Source organism: Megalops cyprinoides, chromosome 4 (assembly GCF_013368585.1).
Source record: "Megalops cyprinoides isolate fMegCyp1 chromosome 4, fMegCyp1.pri, whole genome shotgun sequence".
NCBI classification, from domain to species: Eukaryota; Metazoa; Chordata; class Actinopteri; order Elopiformes; family Megalopidae; genus Megalops; species Megalops cyprinoides.
Genome location: NC_050586.1, coordinates 40,396,092 through 40,421,673, shown reverse-complemented (window position 1 = coordinate 40,421,673; position 25,582 = coordinate 40,396,092). Strand labels below are relative to the sequence as shown.

The following is a 25,582-nucleotide window of genomic DNA, read 5'->3' as shown; positions in this document are numbered from 1 at the left end:
GGATTTTATTAAATAATACAAACTTACTGGTTACCGTCAGAGTGCTCAGACAGGTCAAGCCATACACACCCTGGAAGTTTTGTGTTAAGAGGCTGGGTTGTACTGCCAGTCCGTGTTCCCTGCAGGATAGAGAGCCTCAGTGGGGCTTCTTGATTGGGATGGGCAGCGTGAGAAAGTCCTCGGCCAGCACGACCTCCACCCCGGTGCCGCATAGTGCCTCCTCGGCCTGCCTCCCGAGCTCCGCCACGTCGTCCTCCCCCTCCCCCTCCTTCCCCAGGCCCAGCGGCCTGTACCTCTGGCTGAAGTGGGAGAGCACCAGGCGGCGCGGCCGGCAGGCCCGTGCCACGGCGGCGGCCATGCCGGGCGTGCTGTGGCCGTGCTCCACCGCCCGCTCCCGGTGCCCGTCCCCCAGGGTGGCCTCGTGCACCAGCACGTCCGCCCCCCGGCAGAGCCGCACCGGGCCCGCACCCACCAGCGCGCTGCAGTCCCCCAGCACGCACACCTTCCGGCCCGGGATGGCCTCCTCCAGCACCTCGTCCGGGGTCACCACCCGCCCGCTCTCCAGTGTCACTGTCTCGCCATTTTTAAGCCTCCCGTAGATCGGGCCTGGTTTCACCCCTGAAACAGACCGCTCAGGTTAAAAGAGCTTTGCTAGACACTACAAATCAACAACTATCTGGACTAGAGTAGATCCTGCTTTTTAAAATATTTCTTTTGCCTTGAAACAAATTCATACCTTCAAAAAAAGAGCAGCTTTACAAGAAGAATCTAACTAATCTAATCTTTAAGACAGCAAATAAAGATGGAGGTGTCCAAGTGTTTTCTGGGTTAAAGACACAAACAAAACAAAAGTGTCTGACGATCACTTTCAGCCAGTCTGACCCTTACCAGGAGGCCCACTATTCATATAATTTGCCACGCTCAATCATTTTAATGTGCTTTTATGAATGTGTCCATCCTTGTTTCATGCTTGGCTTCCTGCCTAGCTACACAAGTCTATGTATAAATTTAAGTATGAAAAAACAGGATTTTTACAGGTGACAGTTTCTTTCTGGGAAACAAGGTTACAATACACTTGGAATTCCAAGGATCCTGTTCCCATAAATGCCCTATATCCAAGTATGAACTACCATGTGCCATTTCACTCATTTTGACAGTGTCATACAGAAGTATACTCCCATACACTATTCACACTGTTCTGACATGGAGGCCGTGAGTGACAAACCAGAATCAATTAAGTCCGATTAAGTCACATCATCAACTGTTGCAGTATAATCAGCAACCATTATGTATAGCTGGGCTACTCATCCCTACTTTTAGAGGGCTGAGTATATGTCCAACTGAATCAACTGGTCATCTTATTTAGATCAATAAATCTGAGTGTATGAGTGGTTTAATGAGTGCTGGAAAACGCTGGCCTCCAGCTGTCCAGGACTACAGCTGAGTTGCCCTTGTACACAGTAAAAAGCAGAAGTACAGCAGATTACCCAGATCCCGCAGCAGCTGAGTCCTGAGCCGGCCCGGCCGCTCTCGCTCCTGCACGCAGAACCCGAACGACGGCAGCCGGTGAAAGAGCCGGAACGCCAGCACCACGAAGCGCTCGTCCTCCAGGAGGGCGTAGCACTCCTCGGCCGGGTCCAGAGGGATGTTCCGTCCCAGGCGCTCCTGGGGGTGCAGGCGATCATCAGCGGGGGACGCCTCCGGCGGGGGGCTCAGCCAGCCCTCGGGAGGACACTGGTCGGCGGTGGGCTCCAGCTCGTGCACGGCGTAGGGGAAGGGCAGCTGGGAGCCCGACAGTTCCAGGGCCACACGCAGGAAGCGCCTCAGGCCCCGGGGGCCGTATATGTCGACACACACGGGCGTCTGAGCGGGGGAGGGGCTGCAGTTCAGCGCCACGGTGCACAGCAGCCCCGGGAGCCCAAACAGGTGGTCGCCATGCAGGTGGGAGATGAACACCTTAGTGATCCTACCTGAGAAGGAAACAACAGCGGTTAGAGACAGCAGCCATGTGATGGGAGTTGAATACCATCTCCTATGCACACACTTAATCATGTATCAGTGGGAGTGCAGCCATGCTGAGTGGAGTTCAGGGCACTGGGTAGCCTAAACACCACACTGGACACCACACTGTTCACATTATGACCAAATCATAAAATAACAGCTCTGTTGTTACCCTCCAACTCCATAAAAATAAAGATGGCTTATTATGAGGTTCTGTTAAAATCAGAACACAAATACATGAAACGGTTTAGCTATAGATGCGTTCATTGCACACTGAGCACAAGGCGTGGAGCGTGCTCAATGCCGATGTCACTGTTCACAGAGATCGTTCTATGGCAATGAAATAATGTGGGGACGCATCATGTTAAGTATAGCAAGGTTATTAAACTGACATTGCACGGACTTGTTTTTCACTCTTTAGCATTCGTATTTTTAGTTAAAGAATGCAATCACTACACGGAACAACAGCGAAGCTACCTGGGGCAGAGCGTTAGTGGAGAGGAACTCACCGGCTTTCAGGTGACTTTTCATCAGCTGCGTTTGCGTGCCCTCTCCGCAGTCGAAGAGCCAGCACTCTCCCTCGGTCCGGAGCACCAGGGCCGAGGCGCCGCGGTGCGGAGACGGGTATGCCGAACCCGTACCGAGGAACGTCAGGTCCATGGACATGACTGACAAATCACGTTGACGTTAAGTACCTGATGTTTCTAACTATTTAAGCAAAAAGATACCGTGCCATCTAATTAGCTAACTCATATAAAAGCCTGGTAAGAACGCTGTTCACCCGGACCTGTACATGATTGCGCTAAAGTTTGCTACAGAAACTGAGACCAGCGGCAACAGAAGAAACTGTAATTAGAACTATTAATACTTTTACTGTATTCTTGAACAACTCCTACGATGTAGGTTGCTGCCTAGCAAGCGAGCTACTGGTTTGGAACCAAGCTTCATTTGGGTTATTCAGATCTAACAATACTGTAATTAAGGACTGAATAACAAGACCATCAAGGCAACCTAAACTTTTGCACCATAAATAAGGGTACTGGACAACTGGCCATATCATAACAGCAACCATGCTAACCACGTTCCACAGGGCTGAGTTCCTAGCTGACTGTTTCTTTGGTTGGCTGTTTCAGCCTGAGTTTTGATACAACAAACACATTCCTGCCACCTACTGCTCTGGATGTCTCAGTGCATCCACATGGTAGTCAAGTACAGTTCACTATCAGCTTTTGACAGGCATCCCGGCTTTTCAGTATGGTCTGCGCAGATCTGTAGACCTCTCTTGTTTATACCGTGGCGTCAAAAACTAACAGCCATGTGTGGAATATGCCTCTCATGCGAAAACAGAGACATGCACTGGCATTTCTAACACGCAACAGTGTGTGTAAGTTTATCAATCAGTAATTCAGACTGCAATGGCCCAACATTTAACCATCAGATTCAAAACTAAATATACATAGCCATTTATGATGACTTCTCAAAGTAAGTGTAAAAATATGTCTCCAGGAGCCTGGTAGATCTATCACACTATAGAAAAAACAATGGCCATAATGATACTGTATGCAGGACGGCCATCAAAAATGCATAGGCAAGTTGAATCCAGATTTAGGCAAAGATACAGACTTGACAGCTTGCTCCAAAATGTCACCATGACTGTCTTTGTCCGCTGACACAATGATGTGGCTATCAGGTGATTTTCACCAAAATGTACTTAGGAGGGAACAAGCGTATTATTGTCTTGAGCTGTTGAAGTATAGTTTGATGCATTTTTCCAATACAATAATACAATGTGCAGTTAGACAATATGGACACATAATTATTGACAAGCGAAAGAAACAGCAGAGATCGACTGTAAAACTATGGTTTTAATTCAGCACTTGTAATGGTGCACACAGAGAGTGGAGCAGCACATTGCACGTTGCGGCTTTGGGCGCATACACGCTAAGGCAACACTGCATTACAAATATAAACCCCATGAACTCAGTGGACGTACACACACTTCACTGGCACTGGCGGAAAGTCAGGGAGGTTCAACAGCACAGGTCTGTTAGGGCACTTACAGTAAATTGGAGCAGCTACATATCCACACAACACATCATGTGACCACTTGAAAGATACAGCACAGTGGTCTTCAGAATCGGACATATAACAGCGTCAGGAACCCTGATGTCTGACAGGGTTCAATGCAGTCCAGAAGCTCAGCTCAGCTTCCCTCCTATTGGTCCATCCAACTGATCCTGATTGGAGATTAGTGAATTTCTCTCAGTCATTTCACTCTCTAGCGCTAAAGCTATGGTCCGCAGCCCATCAGTCAAGAGAGGGAGACAAAGTGAGACTTTTCTCAGCCCTTTCAAACAATAAAGATATGTGGAAAAGAAAAAAACAGAAAACCAAAATGACAAATGCTGATGAACTGCTGGTACATCAATTTGACACGTTTCATGTTACACATTAGAAACTGACATTTACTCTCATGTTGCAACAAAGGACAGCAATGAAAGGATTTGATAAAAGACGATAAAGGATTTATTGTCATTAGCTCTTGTATGAAGCATTTTCCTCAGCTGAATACCATGTAGGTCCATGTAGGAGGTACTGAGCTACCACTGTAGCTCAGAAGTCACATTAACATGAAATGTATCTTTTCAAAAGAGTAGATGAACAAAGACTTCAAAGTATAAATTGAAAGCTGTGTTGTACAAACTGAAAGTGATGTAAGTCCCTCTGGATAAGAGCATCTGCTAAGCTTATGTAAAGTGAAGGATACCTTCGCAGGAACTTCAGTGGAGTGGGGGGTAAATTTTAGCCATCCTGTACCCCGGGGTTTTAAACAGCAGTCCCAAATTTTTGACTGCAGGGATTATTATCATCATTATTATATTTGGGACTGAACTCATTCATTAGGCAGAGAACTGATGACTGATTTTGCCTTGTGCGTTGTGCGTAAACAGTGTGAGCAGTATTACCAAGGTCGGTTCAATCAGCCTAAACAAATATAATAATGATAATACAGAAACACCTACAAAATTAATTCAGTGAAACACAGCAGGAAACTATGCAAAATATAGGCAATGCTTCACAATGAACCTGAAAACATATCGATTAAAAATATACACTAAAGATTATTCTATATGCTCTGAAACTTGTGCGCTTGAGTTTTCACGTGCAAGTGTCTTTAAATGAATGATATTAATGTCCCCCGTGACAGTAATGCCTATCGATCTGTCAGTCATCTGTTTGTAGCCATGGAAATGGAGGTGGCAAGGGACATAAGGGAGATCAGAACACAGTCCGGGATCCTAATTACGACGCAGACAGTAGTCAGTGTTCACTTGCGTCACAGTCTCATAAAAACAGGGTGACGTTTCACACACTAACACCACTTCTCTTATCTTTGCTTACCAGCCACGTATCAGTCCTACATCGTCTGACTATCCTTACATGCATGAGGTAACAACTGTGATCCTAACTGAGATACATATGCACAGCCCATCCCTACATGTCAGGAGGAACATTGCTCAATTATACCTTTTGTAAAAAAGTGCAAAGTCTACTGTGTGCTGAGCTTTTGACTGCTCAGCTTTTGTATATATATATTACCTCAGTTTACAGCATGGCTGTAACCTGATGCATGCTGGAAGACAAGACACAGCAGGTGAGCAAACGGCATTCGTACCCTACCCTTCTCTGCCTCTCTTATGTACGACTTTCTGAACTGCACAAAAGGTGCAAGATTGACAGAAACACAACACTGGAGTGTGCACAAAGGAAAAATCATTCTGAAATGTAACACCTACAAATCTTAAGAATTCAAATAAGTTAAACAATTCAAATATTTTTCACATAAGTTCCATGAGAGTAATCGGTGGAGTGTTGTGTTGTGACCGCGGGACGGAGTGCCTTTCCCTTTATGCCATTAAAATGCGCATCCCTCTTTGGAGTGTTTCAATGAACAACCCATTCAATGGCAAACTGGGAGCTGTTCCTCAACAGAACTTCCTGGGAGCATCTGAAATATAAAACTCAGCTTCAACATTAAACCAAATAAATAACCATAATGAAGGCAAAAAGGAGGAGTGGCCTCTGGCCTCTCTGGCTGTAATAAAATTCAACTTTAGCTCCCTTTTGTCACTTTGTCCCCCCCCTTCCCCCTTGTTCCTCTTCTCAGTTTTGCTGCGGTGTGTGATTGGCCCCTGGCCATTCATAGATGTCGGGCAGGAAGGAGTCATAGTGGGTGTCCCACACGGTGGACCTGACGTATTTGTCCTTATCCAGGGGCTCAGGGTAGTGAAAGGCCATGCCCTTGGCGTACACGTACTCCACCACCTGTAAGAGGAGCCGAGATGTGAGTCCCTGAAGTGAGGACTGCTACGCAACACAAAGGGAGAGGACTCATAGTTCTCCCCTTTTCCTAAGCCACTCTCCCATCCCCTGCTGTTTGACTAGTAAGAGCGTGCTCCAAGCCCCTCCCCTTGGCCATGTGACCCCGCCTCACCTTGACTGCCATGCGGATGGACACCTCCCGGATGTTGGACAGTGGTGGGTACAGTCTGCCCTGCCTCAATTCCTCATCTGTCAGCTGCTCTGCCAGTGTCTGAACATAATGAAAAACATTTATTAAAAGTAGTACTCTTACATGCATACACACACACACACACACACACATCCTGCCACCTCATCAGTCAGTGTCAGTGAACACAGTCAATGAACACACATGTACTGATTCACTTGTACTCAACACAGTGATGGATGAATGCTGTGCTAACCTTTGCAGCCTCCAGGAAGAGGGTGTCACTGATGTGTCTGACACCACTGAGGATCACAGCTAGGGCCACCCCTGTAACACACAGGCATACAAAAATCTCAAACAGCATGCATATACATTTCAGTAGGGAATTCTGAGTCGAATCAGCTCTTAAATCAGAGCAGAGATAAAGGCTTCACCTCTCTTCCGCATACATGCTTCACCAAGACAAAGCAAATTTATCCAAACTGGGGAGTACAGGGGAAAACTTGTGGGCCTGTGGTCCTGCTCTGGAGGAGTGGAGTTTATGCACTTTAAGTGGTTTCAAAAACAAATCGCAGGATGTGAATAGCTGTTTATGTGGATGACTCTTATCTTGTACTCAAAAGGTCAAGGGCCACTACACACAAGACAGAGTGTGTCTATGTGTAGTTCCCACACCATTAGGGAACACTCAAAAGCTGAACTCAGACAATAGGCCCCTGATGAACAGAAAATATTCCCTGCAACAATAACTCCGGCTGTGCTGAATAACTTCAATGCATTCAAAAAGGGCAGAGACTGTAAATGTCCTCTGAAGCCTCATGCTCTCATGCATACACTGACGAACACACTTTTGTTGTTCTGAAGCTGTCTATGTAGGTTACAGTGCCATTGTCCTAGAACACATATTACAAACAAATTTTGAAAACTGTAAGCCAGGGTGCTGTGAGGGAACCTGATGCGCTGTGGACCAGGCCACAAGAGAGTCACTAGGGTTGGTGCAGCTGCTTTTTTGAAAATGGGGGAACTGTACTTCAGGTCATCGCCTTGGGACTCAGAAACAGTTTACGACCCATTAAGCTTGGAGCTCGCCTCTCTCTGGCATTAGTGTGTGTCTCTCTCTCTCTCTCTGCTTTTACGCTGTGGCTCTAACAGGTAAGAGCGTGCAGGAAACAGACATGTTTTTGTTTGTTGGCACATTACATAACTGACGGGTTATTTTCCATTGGTTGTTGGCGGTCCAGCTTCGTTTGTGAAAGCTGACACGGAGCAGGCAAAAATGGCAAGCCTGTGGGAAATGTACTTGCATGGGCTCTCGCAAGAGCAATTATTCATGCTCATAAGCACCCGACACACATTTCAGTAAGAACCACAGCAAACTTGTAGACACTTTTAAAAGAGCTAAACTGATACTAAATTATAATTTGTATACTAACTGTGCTCGACACAAACATAGGAACTTAGGAAATTAAGGTTATATGACAAAACAAAATAACACAAATTGTGATGCAAATTGAATTTCACTTCAAACAGAGAAAGCAGAAAATGTAAGAATGTGATCCTTCATGGCAAAGATGATGATGAGTAAATCCCCCCCCTCTCACCTGGGAAAATGTAGGCGTTGTTTCCTTGTCCAGGTGTGAACGTGCGGCCATCGCTCAGGGTAACAGGTCCAAATGGGCTTCCACTGGCAAACAGGCACCTTCCCTACAGCCAGCACAAAGCGCGCAATAAACAAGAATCAGTATACGGACGCGTGCCTGGACTACCCTGTACATGGAACTGTGTGTGTGTGTGCGTGTGTGCGCGCACGTGTAAGCGCGTGTGTGTGCATATTTACCTCTGTGAGTGTGTAGGCGTCCTCAGCAGTGCACTCGGCCTTGATTGTGGGGTTGCTCAGAGCAAAGATAATTGGTCGCTCATTTAAGGTCCCCATGGCTGTAAGGACTTCTTTGGTAAAGAGCCGGCCTGCCCCAGCCACACCTAGGAACAAGTCGCATGAAATGTCAATGTAAAGTCTGATCAGCAGAAGCACAGAAGACAGAAGAGATCAGGAAAACAAGAACACTGCTGGGAGAAAAGCACAGGCCTTAGTGCATCAGGGATTCTTACCGATGATGGCAGTTGGTTTGATTGTGTTGACAGCGTCCAGGAAGCTCTTGACGTCACCTGGGCTGGGGTGCACAAAGGCCTCCTGATTGCTGTCTGTGGTCTGCTCTCTTCCCTACACACACACACACACACACACACACACACACACACACACACACACACACACTGGGTTCAGCTGCAGACATAGGGGCAGGTTCAGATGTAGTGAGGAATGTAGGTGTGAGCCTCACCTCCACCAGCAGGCCATACTTGTCAAACATCCAGATCTTCTTCCTCGCCTCTGCTTGTGACATACCACCCTCCATCATCGCCATGACAATTAGGTTGGCAATACCAAGCGCGGCCTGTAGGGGACAACCAAACCATGGCTACAAACACCATATAAGCATCCTGACAAGGTTCTCAATAAAAGAGATGATAGACTGCAAAAAAAAAACAACCTAACATGTTTTGTTAAGGGGAGGCAGGCGTTCACATACATGCAACAACACAGAGTATTCAGTGACAGCATTCAGTGACAAATGAGTCACAGTTTCATGAAATACACCTACCTCTCCAGCACCAAGGAACAGGACTCTGTGTTCAGTGATGGGTTTCCCAGTGGCCCTCTGTGCTGCCAATAACCCAGCCAGGGCCACCGATGCAGTTCCTTAACACAGCACATGCAGAACATTACAACACAATCACACCTTACCCTTAAGAATGCATACACATAGCAATTCAGTAAGGATGAATAACATCATGACTACACCAACACAACACATACACATAGACACAAACACAAACACACACATAGCCTACTTCCTCAAACACCATGCATGTCATGACCTTCTTTATATGCAAGCTCATACAGAGGTACTCAGAATCACTTCTCATCCCATCTAGTGATGGCAGTGTTACTAAAGTATCACTGGGAAAAACATTACAGTCGCCTTAAGCAAGTTTACATGTAATACACATGCTATTCTGAATATACTTATGATAATGAAATGTGCATATGATGAATGTGGCAGGGTGTAATTCTCTCTGACCTTGGATGTCATCGTTGAAGGTGCAGTACTTCTCCCGGTACTTCCTCAGGAAGCGGAACGCGTTGTGATTCCCGAAATCCTCGAACTGGATCAGCGTGTCCTGGCCGTACTTCTCCACGACGGCCTCCATGAACTCGTCAATGAGATCGTCGTAGAGCTGGGTGCGATCACGCTTCTGGTACAGACCCATGTAGAAGGGGTCCTTCAGCAGCATCTGCAGGTGAGCAGCGTGTGTGTGCGCGCGTTGGGGAGGTTAGGAAACATTCTCTGATGTTTCTGAGCACACCTTCTTTTAATCTCAAACACTCGGGCCAACAGGCAAACAGGAAACAGTGGGGAATTCCTGTCTGTTTGTTACAGCCAGGTGTGAAAAGACAGTCCCTTTAGCCAGTGCAATGTACAGTGTCTGTGTGCGCATCTGTATGCGCGAGTGAATGAGTGATTCCCACTTCTGCCTCATTACCACTATCCACGTTCAGGTGCACCTACAGTATGCCAGATCATGCAGCTGAGGTTCAGGCAGTAATGGGTTTTATGTTTTTCCTCAGTCCTTGAAATTCTGGACCATATTAAATTATCATCACTAAAGCTTAATTTAAAAAAAGATTTGATGTGCAAATGCAACAAAATCGCCCTGAATGTGTGTACTCACACATCCTTTAAAATGCAGACAGCAGTAAACCTTAATGAATAAATATACGAGTGAGATAAAATGTTGAATTATTTGCTGGAAGTATTTTATTAGTGCAATTATGTGCTTTACCAAAATATTTCATATAATAGGACCACAAGGGCTGAACCATGGACTGCACTGTATTAACGATGGTTTTGTAAACAGACCCGCTAATGGTAGTAAACAATATTATAAGAGAAGCCAGACGTGCTTCTCTCCAATGCAGTCTCATTACTATTCCAAAGCAATTCCACTTAAGGTCAGCATTTTCAGCCCACAGGCTTTGGCCAAAGCCAACCCTGGAAGCAAGCCAGGTTTCCCCAAACATGTTTCTGTGCAACACACAGGTGAAGCTAGCATACACGGAAACACCTCTGCTGAGGACCTGCTAGTGCAGCTGAAGCTGTTCTGGGGGTTACTCAGCATTTTGCCTTGACTGATGCATGTTGTGTAGATGGCCTGCACCAGCTCAGCATGTGTATGTGTGTGGGTGTGCATGCGTGCGCAGGCACACACGGGTGTGTGAGCGTGTGTGTGTGTGTGAGACCCACCTCGTTGTCGGTGCCCACATCGATGCACACGGGCAGGCAGCTCTCTGGCCTGATCCCAGCGCAGGCCGTGTAGAGGCACAGCTTCCCCACAGGGATGCCCATCCCGTACACTCCCAGGTCCCCCAGACCCAAGATCCGCTCCCCGTCCGTCACCACCACCGCCTGCGGGGACGGCAGGGACGACAACACAGTACTGCACCTGTACCCCGCCGATACACTTCTGCGCTGACATCTTTAACAGGACGCCCCCGACTCCACCCTCCCCTTCACCTTCACTTTGGGCTCCGGCCAGTTGTCCAGGATGGAGCGGATGTGTCCGCGATCCAGAATGGATATGAACAAACCCCTGTTGAGAGAGGACCCCGTCAGTGAGGTGGCAGCCGTGAAACGGGTAACATGTAAAGTCGGATAAGGGTAAGCTCTTTACTTGGGCCGGCGGAAGATGTGTCCGTATTGCGTGCAGGCCAGGCCCACGGTGGGGGTGTAGACTATGGGCATCAGCCTCTCGATGTCCTCCATCAGCACACGGTAGAACAGGCGCTCGTTACGCTCCTGGATCCCCATCAGGTAGATGTACCTGAACACACAGAGACAGCTCATCTGTTTAACACAGTCCACCTGAGACATCCACATACAGATGCATAAACACACACACACATATGCACACAGAGACACACATACACACACATGCGCACACAAACATACACACAAACCCTCACACACACACACTTAGTCTTCTCTTCTATGGACACAGCAGGCGGCTGGGCAGAGTGATGTCCAGGATTAAATGTGTTCCCACTTCATGAAAGACGACTGCTAGGTTTTGATTACTCCATTTTCGGGATCATTATTTTGAACTACTGTCGTACACATCGTCCACTCTACCCATTCAGTGACCAAAGTAACTGTCCAAGAGCTGCCTTCCCATTAGTGCCCACTGGTGTAGTGCTTTCCCACCACACCACAGGCATTTGCAGTGAATGATGATCAAAGGTAATGGCCATGACATACTGGCAGCATGAAAAAGTTCTCCAAGGAAGACAAATACCCTTCTGCAGTATCATCTTTAATGAACTGAGAAGAAAAATTCCAGTGGAAGCACTGAACAATGAATTCTCCTCACCAGATAAGACGGAACCCTTATTGAAATATCTGCAGTGCCTGACACAAAGCCTATGATTTCATTACCGTGATGTAAGAATGGGATTTAATTGTTGAACCTTGCAAATTAACTCTCATCTTGAAATCAGATAAAATTCTTGGGGCTTGATACAAAAGTATTGCCACATTCTGCCTGCGTTTTGCTGGAAAACTGAATTAGCAACTGAACGTGCTTTAATGAATGGAAAAAAGCTCAGTGGCACAGTGCTACTGAAAAACGTAATTGGCTCAAGGTATTAAAGTTGGCTTTAGCGGGCTAATCTCCAGCACGGAACATGGTCTCACTTCTCCAAAGGATCTGTCATCTTATTCAGGTTTCTCTGGAAACGCATGGCCTGGATGTCCTGGGTTTCGATTTTAGGAGGCAGCAGCCCCTGCAGTCCCAGAATCTGTCGCTCCATCAGCGTAAAGGCCATGCCCTAATGAGAGCGAGAGAGGGAGGGAGGGAGGGGGGGAGAGAGAGGGGGGGTGGGGGAGGGGGAGAGAGAGAGGGGGTGGGGGGGGGGGGGGGGGGGGAGGACCACAAGGCTGTCAATTAAATATACTAATGGGATCAGACGCTGGTGCAGGGGGACTGCCATTCTAAGCTGGATGATCACGAAGAGCTAGGCTAGCCAATGCAAAGCAACCCGGCTGGTTTAATTAGTGAAAGTTAGCGCAGAGCGCACAGACTGTTGACTGATGCAGGCAGTCCTCTCGGACAGATGACAGCTGCAGCAGTTAAAACAGGAAAACTGTGGTCAGGTTTTCACTGGTCACTCTCCGGCAGACCCCCTGGCATTTAAAGACCTTTAGCCAGCCATGGAAGCATTCTCATAAACACAATCTGACTGTCCCTTGCTCTGGTGTGTAAATTCTTGTGCTTCCACTAGTGTAATATTATGCTGGTTACTGCATACTGAAATAAACATTTACAAGGAAAAAGCATTCCAATTTATTATGTTTCTAGTATTTTTGTTTTAATTATGCACCCTTAACTATAGCCACTGTAAATACATAACCTACAAGTGACCAGATGGAATGTGTAGCAAAGATTTAGTAGGCTAAAGGCAATGCTAGCTAACTAGCTAGCACCATTGAATATACTGTTTGCATCTACTTTTTTCATTTTTTTATCCCTTCTTCCAACCTTATTTTGAAATACTCAGTTGTATAGGCTTGTCTCACCATGATAAGCACAGTGAGGCAAGACAAATGCAATCCTCAGATGCGCTTACGCGCAGCCAGCCAGTGGCACTACAGTAGAGCGGATGCTTACTGGAGAACAGATGCCACTCTGCTGACATCATCTGTGCAATTTCAGGAGCCTGGCACAGCAGACAAGGTGCCTAACAGCAGCCCCTGCCCACACACCCTACACCTAGTAAAACAAAGCCAATCTGTGGGCTTTCAGCCGTTGTTGGCTGATGATATAGCTGGCATGGAACCCAGGCCGTACACCTCAGCTTGCGATCAAGGCAAGTGCTCTTAACCACTGAGCCTTCTTGGGAGCCACAATGAGTCCACTCTGTATTTCAGGTGACTATCTGGGTAACATTACATCAACAGCAGCATTACAGCAACTTCTAGCACAAGAAGACAGACATGGCTTATATAACAGATGTATTGTTTTCAGACAAAATGCTTCAAGGAGAGCATAACAGACTCATGTCTGCAGTTGTGCCAGGTCACCAGTTCAATCCTGCTCACTCACACCTGTGATAAGTGGGCCCAGTCAAATGGAAACAAGGCTTATGAGAACAAGGGAAGTGGGTTTCCATTCAATCCATCTTGGAATATTCAGTGGCTCCCAAGATAGACTATTCAAATAACTAAACCTTGTTTTTCCCAAAGCACTATATGAAACTCCAGTTCTTTCTGTGTAAATAATGACTCAGCAAAGAGATTGACTTTCACTCCCACTTTCTCAGTGGAAAATTAACAGCATCAATAAACAGCCTGTTATTTTATCCAATGTTCTCAGATACTCCTTCAGGGATATAAATGATAAAGAATAACACTGAATTTTCCGCTCTTAATCAACACACATTTTAAAGCTGACCCAAACAACTGAGCTGAGATCACATTTTAATGTTCTGTCTGAAAGGAGTCTCAAAATGTGCAGCCAACGTGTCTCATAATGCAATGTGCATTTCCATTTATTGTGCCATTTTACTGTGAACATGTGTGAGCTGGTCTATGCCAGCCTGCAGTGCATTCTGTCCTCCACAGCGTGTGAAATCCACGCCTGCTCCCCGCAGCTGTGTGGAATCCTGGGTGGTGATTCAGGGGGCCGGGCTGGTTGGAGGGGAGCTGGGTGTCTCGTCACCAATAAGAGGCATTCTTGTGAGAAACACCCCTCTGAGGAGGCCGAGAGGTGGGAGTTGGAGGATATAGCGCAAGCGCCGGCCTTTTATGTTCAGCATGCTGTTGTATGGCGCGAGATGCCGGGCTGCTTGGCATTGAGGGCCTCCGGTGAAATGGGAGCTGCTTAGCGCACAGGACCTATCACTCGCCTCAGAGGGAGGAGGCACGGAAAGGGGGGTGGGGGGTTCCCTGGCGGCAGCAGAGTGTAGCTTTAACCCCCCCCACCCCACCCCCAACACACTGCTGGCACATAATCAGGTACTGCTCAAAGGTACTGTACACTGTAAGGCACCATATGGCAGGAGTCATTCATAATTGAACAGAGGCTGTCTCATTTAATGGGATTGGCACTGAGGAGAAAATACGGTCAAACACACACCTGGAAATAATCCCAAAACCATAAAGATGACTATAAATCCTTAGCTGGCTGTCACATCAGAGCGACGATTTCTCCCGCTGCATATGCAAACCATTTTCAACGCATTCATGTTGGAGGATCTGTACACTGTACGGTAATTCTGGGATAAACCTGAAAAGCACTAAACCCTGTGTTCTTTCAGTGACAAATACAGCAGATTAGAGTATCGGTGTGAGTTCTTTTTCAGTTATTTCAGTTGCATCAGTTATTTGGATCAGTTTACTGCTATAATTTCTTCCCTCTGAATGGGACATTACTTTGCATATTTAATTACAGCATAAAAGATGGTATAGTGGCTATCATAGTTAAACCACCTCAGTGTATGACAAAAGAATGCATGTGAACTGAAGCAATTTAAATCTTCAACAGCTCACACTGTTGTCTGTCTGATTTGAGGGGTATAAGCTCCAGAACTCCCATAACTCCGCAGTCAGGCCCTGATTGCTCCTCTCAACCTGGCTCGTCGCAGACTCCGCTCTGTTAATGAACTGCTGCTGTTTCCCTGAGCAGAGCCCAGGGCGGAGACGCTGCAGGTGTCCCACAGCCCGAGACGCCCTCTGGTGAGACACTGCTTAAACGCGGGCGGCTGTCTCTTACCTTGTTGGTACGGGGGTTGAGCATGAGCGGCTTGCCCTTCTCCTTGGTGTGCACCCAGCGGCAGGCGCTGGCGCAGGGTCGCACTGCCGCCCGCAGTCTGGACAGCATGGCTCACTCCGACGGCACTGAGGGCAAAACACAAAGAGCCGTCCAACTGACACAACGCCTCACCGCACGACTACACAGGTGAGCAGGCGCACTAGAGTCTGTGTGTAATCTGCACTTTTTAAATGCCTTGGGTTGTTTGTGTCAGTGAGAGAAGCCTGACCAGTCCTTCCGGGGGACCACTGAGGCCAAGGCGTCTACAGTTCCGAGTTGTACTTACAGCCAGAGTCTGAAAGTATGTAAACAGTATGTGCAGGACACAGGGTTAACTGTGCCCTTTGTCATTTGAACTGTGCTCACACTGAAAAAATGCAAAGAGTACATGCAACACGGGTCCTCTTCTACAGAACTATGCAGCGAGACCTTTACTGCAACATACACAACACCATCGAAACATGTGAGTTTGACTATGTATGCGTGCGCAATAAGACTGTCCTATACTGCCCTACACTGAAGGCTGGATGCTGTGCACTGCTGTTGGCAATGGCCTGATCAGGCCACCACAATTCCAATACTACTGCAATAAACCCCTACTGCCATTTAATGTTTGTACACCAAACATGATGTCACAGTGTAAGCTGGAAAAGTACACAGTAAGGCTATAAAAAGAGAGCTTGTACTGCAGATGTTAATGTACCGTAGCTTATTTTGTTGAACAACACATGAAAGTCAAATTTAAATGACAAAGCAAAATGAGTGTAGCAGTCTTCTAATAGGCTATGAGAAGCGCAAACAATACTGTAACATCCAACTGCCGAAATCATTATTTTCCGTCCCTTTCCGCCACAGGAATAAGACTCCCGTCTTCCCACGGATGTCATTAAAGCAGCAACGTTTAATCAAACACAGCCTCAGCTTTTCATTAAATGACACTGAGTATGTAAACAACACACTCAGCCTTACATTAAATGACACTTGCAACAATGGCCCGCTTACAATGCCATTTTAGAAGCAATGCTCCACAACTGTGGCGATGTAAACCATTATCCTGGTACACAGCACACAGCAATGTAACCACCACAAATTACATCAAATGACCAGTTATCTTAAAAACTCTAGCATCGGCACTGTCTCATTAAGCCGGAGACAACACACAGCAATGTCCTTTCACACATCTCTTTAATAATGTGTAAATCAGGAAATGGGGGAGGTGCTTTTGCTAGCGTAACCATCTGCCTGCAAAAGCAAAAGCAGCCAGAAAACTTCCTGTCATACAATTTCATTCACCACTAAAAAATGATAGGCTGTATCTCGCTGTATGTGGGCTGCTTTTGGATCCATATTCTGTACCACACACAAATTTCAAACACAGTCAACATGACATTGCAACAATGTCTCTGTGTGAGTAATATGGCTGAAAAACTCCTCTCCTTGTCTTGACCTCATACGGCAGTGTAATGGAGGCCACGCAGATAAAGCCACACAAATGAAAGCACCGGACAAATTACATCTCTGTGATGAGAACAACAGCCAGATCATAATCTTCTGGAGGGGGGAGAAGCAATCTACTCTCAGTCTGACGAGGAAATTCAAGAGCAGCTGAAGATTTCCTTAATCCTCTTTCTAAAAAGGGCTGCAACAAATGAAAGAGATAGAAATCAAACGGTGGCTAAAATCCTTTTGAACATGAGGGGAAGCATGGTGCGGTGGAGACCGGCAGGGATGGAGAGCCTTTTACCATCAGATCCCTTTGTTAGGCCTCCTGCACTATTATTGCACAAAGCGTGTGAAGTGTTGCCATTGTCTAAACCTCCCCACAAACGTGATGGCCATTCAGTGCCCCCCGCCCCCTCTGCGCACAGCTGACCGAGGGCAAATGCACCGCCCACCCACGCACCCCCCCACCCCAAAACGGGCCCGCTCTCCGGGCTCCAGCTCACGTGCTTTCATTACACAGAGAGCTGCAAGCAAATTACCATCCCCCTCCTTTAGTCGCTACAGTGGTCATGGCTTGTTTATTCATTTGAAAAACTAACCTCCTTTCACTGTAACCCAACTGGTAGCGCCAAAGGCCAAAGCCAGAAAATAAACAGGAACCGATTCCTGCTGCGTGCAGTGGGACCAGCTTGCGTCCAGCACATGACCTATGAAACGCACACGTGACACACGATTCAGAGGAGACAAACCCAGTTTCAGCGTGTCATCTGTTTTAATAATGTACTCTTTGTGAGATCTGCACATTTCTGACATTACCCTGTCAAATACTCTTGAATATTTCAATATTCAGATATTTATCAGATAGATATCAATTACATTATCATTGTAGAAGGTCACTACTCACAACTGATTTAAAATTGACTAGTAACGCCAAGAATAACATTACTGAAGAGTCAATGGAAGCAGTGCTGTGGTAATGACAGGTTCTGAACAATCATCTGCAGAACACTGCAATTTTCTCTCCACTCTGGATACAGACATACTCCTGGTGAGAGCTGAGCAGTCATGCCCAAAAATAGAAGATGTCCATGTAAGTAACATTTAAAAAATACAATTCCTGATTTCCTTAATGAGGTTGCAGTCCAGACACCAGGCTTTGAGGAAGCAAATTTCAGACTGGGATCAGTTTTAGAGATCCCAGGCATTTCTGTTTATTATTAATGATTAATTGTGGTAGAGGGGAAAAAGCATTCCTGCATTTTTTTCCAGTTAATACAAACAAGTAAAATCAAATATGCTTCAACAACTCCACATTGAAATCTCACATCATTTTCGCCAGCAAGAGGGTGGATATTCACTTCTGGAATTCAGGGCATGAGGAAACACTTTGCGCCAGTTAAGTGACCATCGCACTACAAGCATAATTCAACTGAATGTGAGCAATGTGCAGTCTGGAGAGAGCAGCGAGCCAAATGGCTAGCTCACCTGCGCTCATCAAGCCGTCACATGCTTATATAGCCCACAAAGAGAATCTGTACTCCCAGGCCCACAGGGTTAGACATCTTTACCAGCACATGCCTTACTGGCTCTTTACTCTGAGGGCACCATGGTCACACTAAGTTAGAGAGGAAGCAGGCTCCAGTGGTATTTGTATGAGTAAGTTGCTGACTTAACAACTGTGACTAATCTGATACCAGCAGGGTGGCTATAGGAATAAAATGTGCCAGGTACATTCATTACAGCATCCAGCAAACCTGCATATAATTCAACATTCCTGCCGCTGAATTCCTCTACTGCCGAGCCCAAAATGTGACACATTTGAACTGAGTTCCAGAAGCATTCATCATCACCGGAATATCACTGAGGGCTGTTAGCATTGCTGCCTTACCCTTCTGCTGAACTGCCCTGCCCTGCTCTGAAGGCGTGATGTTAAGCCTTCCAAGTCTCACCCGAACACTCCTATTCCGCAGTCCCCCTTACCTGAGTCACTGCCCTCCACCCAGGGGAGGAAGTGACACAGCTGCATCGGTCCACAAACTGATAAAACAGAGAAAAATGCAAACACATCACAGAAACACTAGAGTGACACACTGGCAGCTGCCAGCCCTGCAGTCCTCTGACCTTTGCCTGGGGTCCCAACTGAGCAATGGATATTTCCTCAGTAATATCTACCTAACTCACACAACCACAGTCAAAACTGGGGGCAATGCAGAGCAGCAGTGGCCAGGACACTAGGGGTTGAGGACTCAAACTGGTATGAATCCTGGTCTGAATCCTAGCATGGGACAATGCCGTTGTGACTGAGATCATTAGTCAGAGGTAAATTACCTTGTTATGATCAGTGCAATGTCACTGCACATGACTGAAGAATATATGATGAAAAACTAAACACTGTTAGTCAAGCTGGTTGAGATAAAACTGCACTGAGCCAGCAGAGTGAATGATGAGAGACTAAGCAATAGATAAGGATGGAAATCACCTGGCTTGCAGATAACAGGTGCCACCAATGTATCTTCGCTCAGCAATGGGTACAGTCTCCATGCATACTCTCACCAAAGGCTTCCCTGAACCATTTCAATAAGTAACTGTGTAACTTTTGTGCGCAATAATCATTATCATGAAATTTCCGCATTCTTAAAACACATCTGGCAACTGTGCCAACGTACCCTACATGTCACCCCTTAAAGAGGGACTACTGCAATGACATTCCTCTTGTGGGCAGTGTGGATTCACATACTCTGAAACAAGTTCAGAAGCTAAAGCACCCACATACACACACCACACCTTGCTTTCACGGCTGAAATTTACAGTACTTCTGCTGTCAAGCCCTTATAATGTGCAGAGACAGCATTGTTTTATTGTTGTATAGTCCAAAGAGCAGGTACAGAGATCAATGCTTTGTTTGCACAGCATCTGAATATTGTTTACGTATGGATTAATAAAGAGGAACAACTCTATAGATATTAGTCATACCCGAGAAGCTGCTGCAGAAGCTGAATTAATACAGATTTTTTTTGGTGGCAAACCTCATCTCAAGGATCAGGCAGGTAGCTAGACATACAGGATTTTCAAATTGACATGCAGAGCCAAAGTCAGGTAAATCAAATATTAACTTGTAATTAGCAGCCAATCTATCAGATCATCTCCCTCCAGCCTCCCTGTCTTATTGTGTAAAAATGGTGACAGTTGGTACATGCATATAACATGATTCTGTAAGTGTATGTTTATGTATGCATGCATGTTATGCATTTGCTGGTACAGGTATGTTTGCATGTGAGATCTTTTTAATGTCCAACTGTACATACATTTACATCAAGGTTTACTTCCATATATTCCTGTACGTTCTGGCAAAATCTGTATTATAGGTTTATGTACTTCTGCTTAAGGACTCTTTTTTTCTTATCTACAATCACAATAAACCCTAGTAGCCACAAAAAATATTACATTTACATTTATTTATTTAGCAGACGCTTTTATCCAAAGCGACTTACAAAAGTGCATACAGTAGGTACAGCGACAGTACGGGGACAGGATGTGTACAGTTCCACAATGAGACAGTTCTCAGCTGAGAGCAAGGTCTGTTTGAGGACGCAGTACTATCAGATTTTTACAATTACAGCCTAAAGGGCAATTAGTACAATATACTTTCGAACGGCAAACTTCAACAACTTCAAACGGCACAATGAGCGTCAGGGTAAAGGCGGCAACAAGAGACAAAATTTAAAAGCACAGTTTAAAAAGCACATATTAGCCATTGAGTCATGAGTCGAAACGTGACATAACCCAATTTCTACTTGCTTTCTTTGTATCGAGATATTTCTGTCGCATGACCTCAGTGGCCTTTCACCTTCAGCTATCTAGCTGAGGAACAAACTGGCGGCAATTTATTTCTGGTAACAGTGACATTAAAGTTCAAACCCTGATGTGTTTTTCTGGGGGGTGGACCAGTCTGCTCTCGCCATCATGAAAAGAAACCACCCCGCGTCATGTAGTGCTGCGAGTGTAGTATAGTACAGTATAGGTAGCATGGCTAGCTAGCAACCTTGTTGACTAAATATCTTGCGTGTGTTGTTGTTCAGACAAATTGTCAAAAAATAACTCGGCGGTGCTGTCGCTAAGACTATGCAAACCACGACGTTTTTTCGGACAGCGCATTAGTCACAGGATGGAAAGGAAGCGAAACCACTAGGTAATCAAATCATGGGGGAAAAAGCCATCATTACGTTTACGCGCGTGTTAAACTGTCAGGAGAGAGCGACACCGTTAGCTGGCCAGCTAGTACGGTCTCACAGGGTCGCAGAGCCAGCTGGCAAGCGAGATACGGTTTCTTGCGTATGAAAAAATTAGCTAGCTAGCCGCTCGCTAGCTAATACGCAACTTTCCACTCAAATCAGCGCGTGAATTTGAATTTTCATTTTGTATGCCGTTCCGTTCCGGTGACATTGCTTGCTGTAGAGTAGCTAGCTACATCACATGTCGGCTAGCTGATCAGGTACACTATACGACGAAACAGATATTCCGCTAGCCGACAGGCTAGCTAACCTAAAGTGCTATTCAGTCAAACTGCACAGATTTAACCAGCTGGCTGGATTAGCCGGCAGCCTACGACTGAACTGAATAACGTTACATGGGAACAGCCGGTTTGCGAGCCATCTGCTAGCTGGATTATAACGTCATGCAAACGAAGATATATAATTTTGTCTATAAAATTATGTCTCCTCACAGCTTTCCATACCCTTTTTCCATACTAAACCCCAGTATATTCGCACTAGGTGTCAGCAGAAGTATGCGTCTAGCTATCTGAGTCACCAAATCTCAAAGACATGCATAGGAACGTAAAAGTTTTTTTTTGGATAAGGCTGCCATTAGCAAGGCTAAGATTTACTTACCTCCGTTTTAAGTTTACAAAAGGTGTGTCCCTTTTTCTGATCACTTAGTTGCAGACTGTGGACATATTATTACTATTTTTTTTTTAATTCTGAGATTGTGTGCGGACTACTGTAACGTTAGCTAGCTTGTCACGCAGTGCGAAACCCTACACTCGCTCGCTGGCTCTTCCCCGGACAGCAATATGTCAAACTGAAGCATCCAGCTGCTAAGCCAATCACAAACCACTACCTACAAACCGTAGTTCCTGTTCAAGCAGGAAAACATGATTAAATACGGCGATTACAGCCTTCTGACATATGAGTAAAGCATGCTGAAATGACACAACGCATGAAATGTGTTGTTGTGGTTGTCATTATGTGGCGCTGCTTGTTAATGAAAATTTAACAACAAAGCTCGTCCAATAGAACGAGAATAATTGGTACATCATTTGTTTGAGAAATTACGGTAAATAAATGTTGGCTCCGAGGACGCCTGGCTATTCATTGAAAGACTGGGAAGACCTTAGGAAGTAAAGGATGCAAAGGATTTCATATCATCTGTACGGCTGACAGACAGCTGCTGGGTATTAACCAGATTCTTGTAACTTAGACATGGAATGAATTTTTTATTTGCAGGTTATGAAGCTGAAAGCAGACAGTAAATTCACCGCGTAGTTGTGCTACCTTTGTGCGGTGTAATTGCATCAATGTAACGTGAATGCATCCGAATTAAAACGTGACACCACTTGACTTGACTTGACATTGAGTACATTTTCCCTAAAATATAACAAAAACGTACAGCACATACAACACAGGTCAATCGGCACCCTATTGCGGTCTATCAACTTACCCCTGACTGAGAAATCTAACTACTTAACTTCATTTAACAACCCGTAGCAAATTCATCTCTGAGCATTTTCACATAAATGGGTATACTTTTTCCCCAATAATGAAAGGTGCTGAGCACAAACTAGACGAAATAGTCTCTGATAGTGTAGATAGTTGGTTTTACTGTCTTACTTTTTTCTCTTAAATATAGTTAAATATAGTGGCCAGATCTGACCACTCGTTAAGCAAATCGTTATTTGTCGATTACTAGATACAACTGTCACTTGACTTGAACTGTATCTATGGGGGTTTAATCTCATGTATCTCCTTGGTCCATCCGTCTGCTTTGCCGGAGTGGTGCATTGTTTGGTGTTATACGTACTCCAAACACTAGGGGAGAGTAGAGAATAACGTATGATTTATTACAATTGGATAAAAGGTTTTAAACGAGCGAGCGCATCCTTCAAATCTGTACACGAAAGCCTAAACTCTTCATACACGAGCATTTTAAATTACATCATATGAAATAATATATAATATAATATTATATAAAATTAAGCAGAACACAGCCATGCTTCTGTAATGTTGTATTTAGCATTGCCATATTTGGAGCATACCTGCAGTAAACCTATTTGTTCACATTAATTATTCCATCAAATTTTCGACAGTACCTCACAGTCTCTCTGGAAATATGTTGTACTTTTCTCCTCCCAGACCTCAAAGTGCCTCGGCCTAACACCTGAAAACACACACACTTCTAACAGAACACTGCCGTCCTGAGCTGTACTTGGTGATTCTTCATGTTCACTTCAGTGGAATTCTACCTTACCAAGCTGCTGGTCCATGCCCTGGTACCCTGTCATCTGATCTGATGCAACGTCCTCCTGACAGGCCTCAGTGCCAAATCTATGTGACCACTCAAACTCATCCAGATGTTTGAGGTCCAAGAGGTCTCGACCCATCTTCAGAGTGATGTGTTTGCTCACCTTTTGCTATTGGTTATCATTTAAAATCCTCTTAAGGTTACACACATGGGCACTGGTATATTGAACTACTCCCAACTTACTTAGAGTTTACCATTTCTCCCTACAGCCCATCTTGTGCCCTGTGCCTGTTCTCTCCGCTCCAGAGCTCCATGAGGGCCAACTGACTCATAGGCTTAAACCCCCAGTAGAGGAATAAGCTACCTACTCTAATCAGGATAAAAATGTCACCACTTCCCGTTGACTTCAGAAGGCTCACCTCTTCAAGCTGCACCTTGGTTCATCTGATCTAGATCAACTCTAATCTACCTGTTCGACTGAGACCTGAAGTGCACAGATTGAACTTTTAGCACTTTGAGATTTGTGGTAGAATTGTACAAGATGGCCCTGAGTTGCTTTTTAGTTGGTTGTATTGCACATATTTTAGCATTTCTGTTCTGCTATGCCTTTTCCAATGTTCTGAAGTCTATAGGCTAACCTGGAGAAGATTTACCCACAACAATGATGGGGAAGATGCAGCTGCAAAAAAAACTAAATGTCCTGCTTTTCAGTCAATAAGAGCATGTTAAAACAAGACTGATAATCATTGCTTTCTGCTCTAGATTTAGAAACAGAAATCATTTTGTGCTCCATGCTGTTAACTCTAGAACAACAGGGTGCACATTATACATAAAACTCCATACTCAGGGGTGTGATAAGGCAAAAACCTTTTGAAATCGGAAAAAAAGAATCATGACCCATTTCATAAATTCATTATTACAGTAAACCCATGGGCAAGAAAAGCTGCACCAATTCCAAAGTCTCAGCCACTTTATCAAAAGGCAGCCTGTTACTCTGAAGGAAGTACTTTTTGTGACACTAATATTTACACAAAAATTAATTTCAATTATTGAAATATTTAACATATCAGCATATCAGTCTCTAAAAATGCAGTTTTACAAGTGCAAAATGGCACTGCAGGGTGTGCATTATATCGAAAAGCAGCACCCTGTGGCTTTGTCTCACCCCTGGATGTGTGGCCATACAACACAATGAACACCCTGGGTTGCCTCATTGCTTACATAATGCATAGCTGGAACTCCTAATCAGCCAGTCTAGAAAGAGAGATTTCTTACCCCGATTTATAAATTCCTCCATTTCTTTCATTAGGATTCCTGTGAGTTTATGTAACATCCCATTTCCCTTTAGACTTCTGGTCTTATTCAAACATCAAAATATTTACTTCCCAGCTGAATTTTATGCCTTCGCAAACATATTCAAGGCACACCAATGAAAGTGTGTGAGACTTGCGGAATCTCCCTGGCACACTGGTTAATTTTTTAAATTAATTAATTCATTCATTTTTTATTCATTATTCATTCATTTTTTTAATTCAGTGCTTACAAAACATGGTGGTAATCAAAATGAATTGTTTACGCAAAAGCTCAAAACACAATTCGGGCTCTAGCCAACCTGAGATATACTTTGTGCGCTCCTAAGGACTGAAAAAATGTAAGCTTTCATATTGAAATGACTGACTCTTTTTGTGAACAACTTCGGAGAAATTACTGATATTCATGCTCAAAAACCTGTACATGTTGACACACCTTTGTGTTAAAATCATAGTGTTTTGAGGACTTTTATTTGGTACTTCAGGGATTAGGAGAATGGAAATTAGACCCTGTTCCATGAAGTGGTGTATACTAAACCATGTCCTGAAGTGACCTTCCCATCATGCTCTCCATTCTCCTCTCTGCATGATGGAGCCGAGAGCACAGCAGGCTGCAGGAGTACTTGCTCGGACACTGTCAGAGGAGAAGCGATGTGATGCAAAATAAAATTTTGGCAACCAGACTTTGCCTGCCTACCCATTGCCAATAAATTGGAGGACTCATCCCCTACTGCAGTAGTGCTGAGATAAGCATGCATTTCAAGAACACTCCCTTCAAGGAAACTCCTCGGTCAACTTTTTTTTACTGCTCATCAGCAAAACAAGAACTTGCCTACAGATGAATTGCCATAAATTGAACTATGAGCATTTTTGC

General features: G+C 45.1%; 2 protein-coding genes across 2 annotated transcripts; both read right to left on the bottom strand.

Moving 5' to 3' along the window:
* Positions 1-77: 77 nt before the first annotated feature.
* elac1 (elaC ribonuclease Z 1) lies at positions 78-3,018 on the bottom strand. Its single transcript, XM_036527964.1, has 3 exons — positions 2,511-3,018; positions 1,488-1,970; positions 78-618 (listed from the first exon to the last, which is right to left on the bottom strand). The coding sequence occupies exons 1-3, from the start codon at positions 2,665-2,667 to the stop codon at positions 137-139; spliced, it is 1,122 nt and encodes a 373-aa protein (XP_036383857.1). The 5' UTR covers positions 2,668-3,018; the 3' UTR covers positions 78-136.
* An 855-nt stretch (positions 3,019-3,873) lies between these two features.
* Positions 3,874-21,898, bottom strand: me2 (malic enzyme 2, NAD(+)-dependent, mitochondrial). The gene is made up of 15 exons (XM_036527841.1): positions 21,769-21,898; positions 15,398-15,522; positions 12,322-12,455; positions 11,303-11,452; positions 11,146-11,221; positions 10,876-11,037; positions 9,652-9,865; positions 9,172-9,269; positions 8,851-8,964; positions 8,621-8,732; positions 8,349-8,491; positions 8,113-8,215; positions 6,768-6,838; positions 6,497-6,595; positions 3,874-6,327 (listed from the first exon to the last, which is right to left on the bottom strand). Exons 2-15 carry the CDS (start codon positions 15,503-15,505, stop codon positions 6,166-6,168), a joined length of 1,746 nt encoding a protein of 581 aa, XP_036383734.1. The 5' UTR covers positions 15,506-15,522; positions 21,769-21,898; the 3' UTR covers positions 3,874-6,165.
* Between the last annotated feature and the right edge of the window lie 3,684 nt (positions 21,899-25,582).

Coding starts and splice junctions, on each gene's coding strand:
- me2 (XM_036527841.1), bottom strand. CDS start 15,505: ATGCTGTCCAGACTGCGGGCGGCAGTGCGACCCTGCGCCAGCGCCTGC. Junction 8,216..8,348: donor ACGCCTACACACTCACAGAG/GTAAATATGCAC, acceptor TGCTGGCTGTAG/GGAAGGTGCCTGTTTGCCAG. Junction 6,596..6,767: donor TCTTCCTGGAGGCTGCAAAG/GTTAGCACAGCA, acceptor CATTATGTTCAG/ACACTGGCAGAGCAGCTGAC.
- elac1 (XM_036527964.1), bottom strand. CDS start 2,667: ATGTCCATGGACCTGACGTTCCTCGGTACGGGTTCGGCATACCCGTCT. Junction 1,971..2,510: donor GAAAAGTCACCTGAAAGCCG/GTGAGTTCCTCT, acceptor TTTCCTTCTCAG/GTAGGATCACTAAGGTGTTC. Junction 619..1,487: donor TCAGCTGCTGCGGGATCTGG/GTAATCTGCTGT, acceptor GGTCTGTTTCAG/GGGTGAAACCAGGCCCGATC.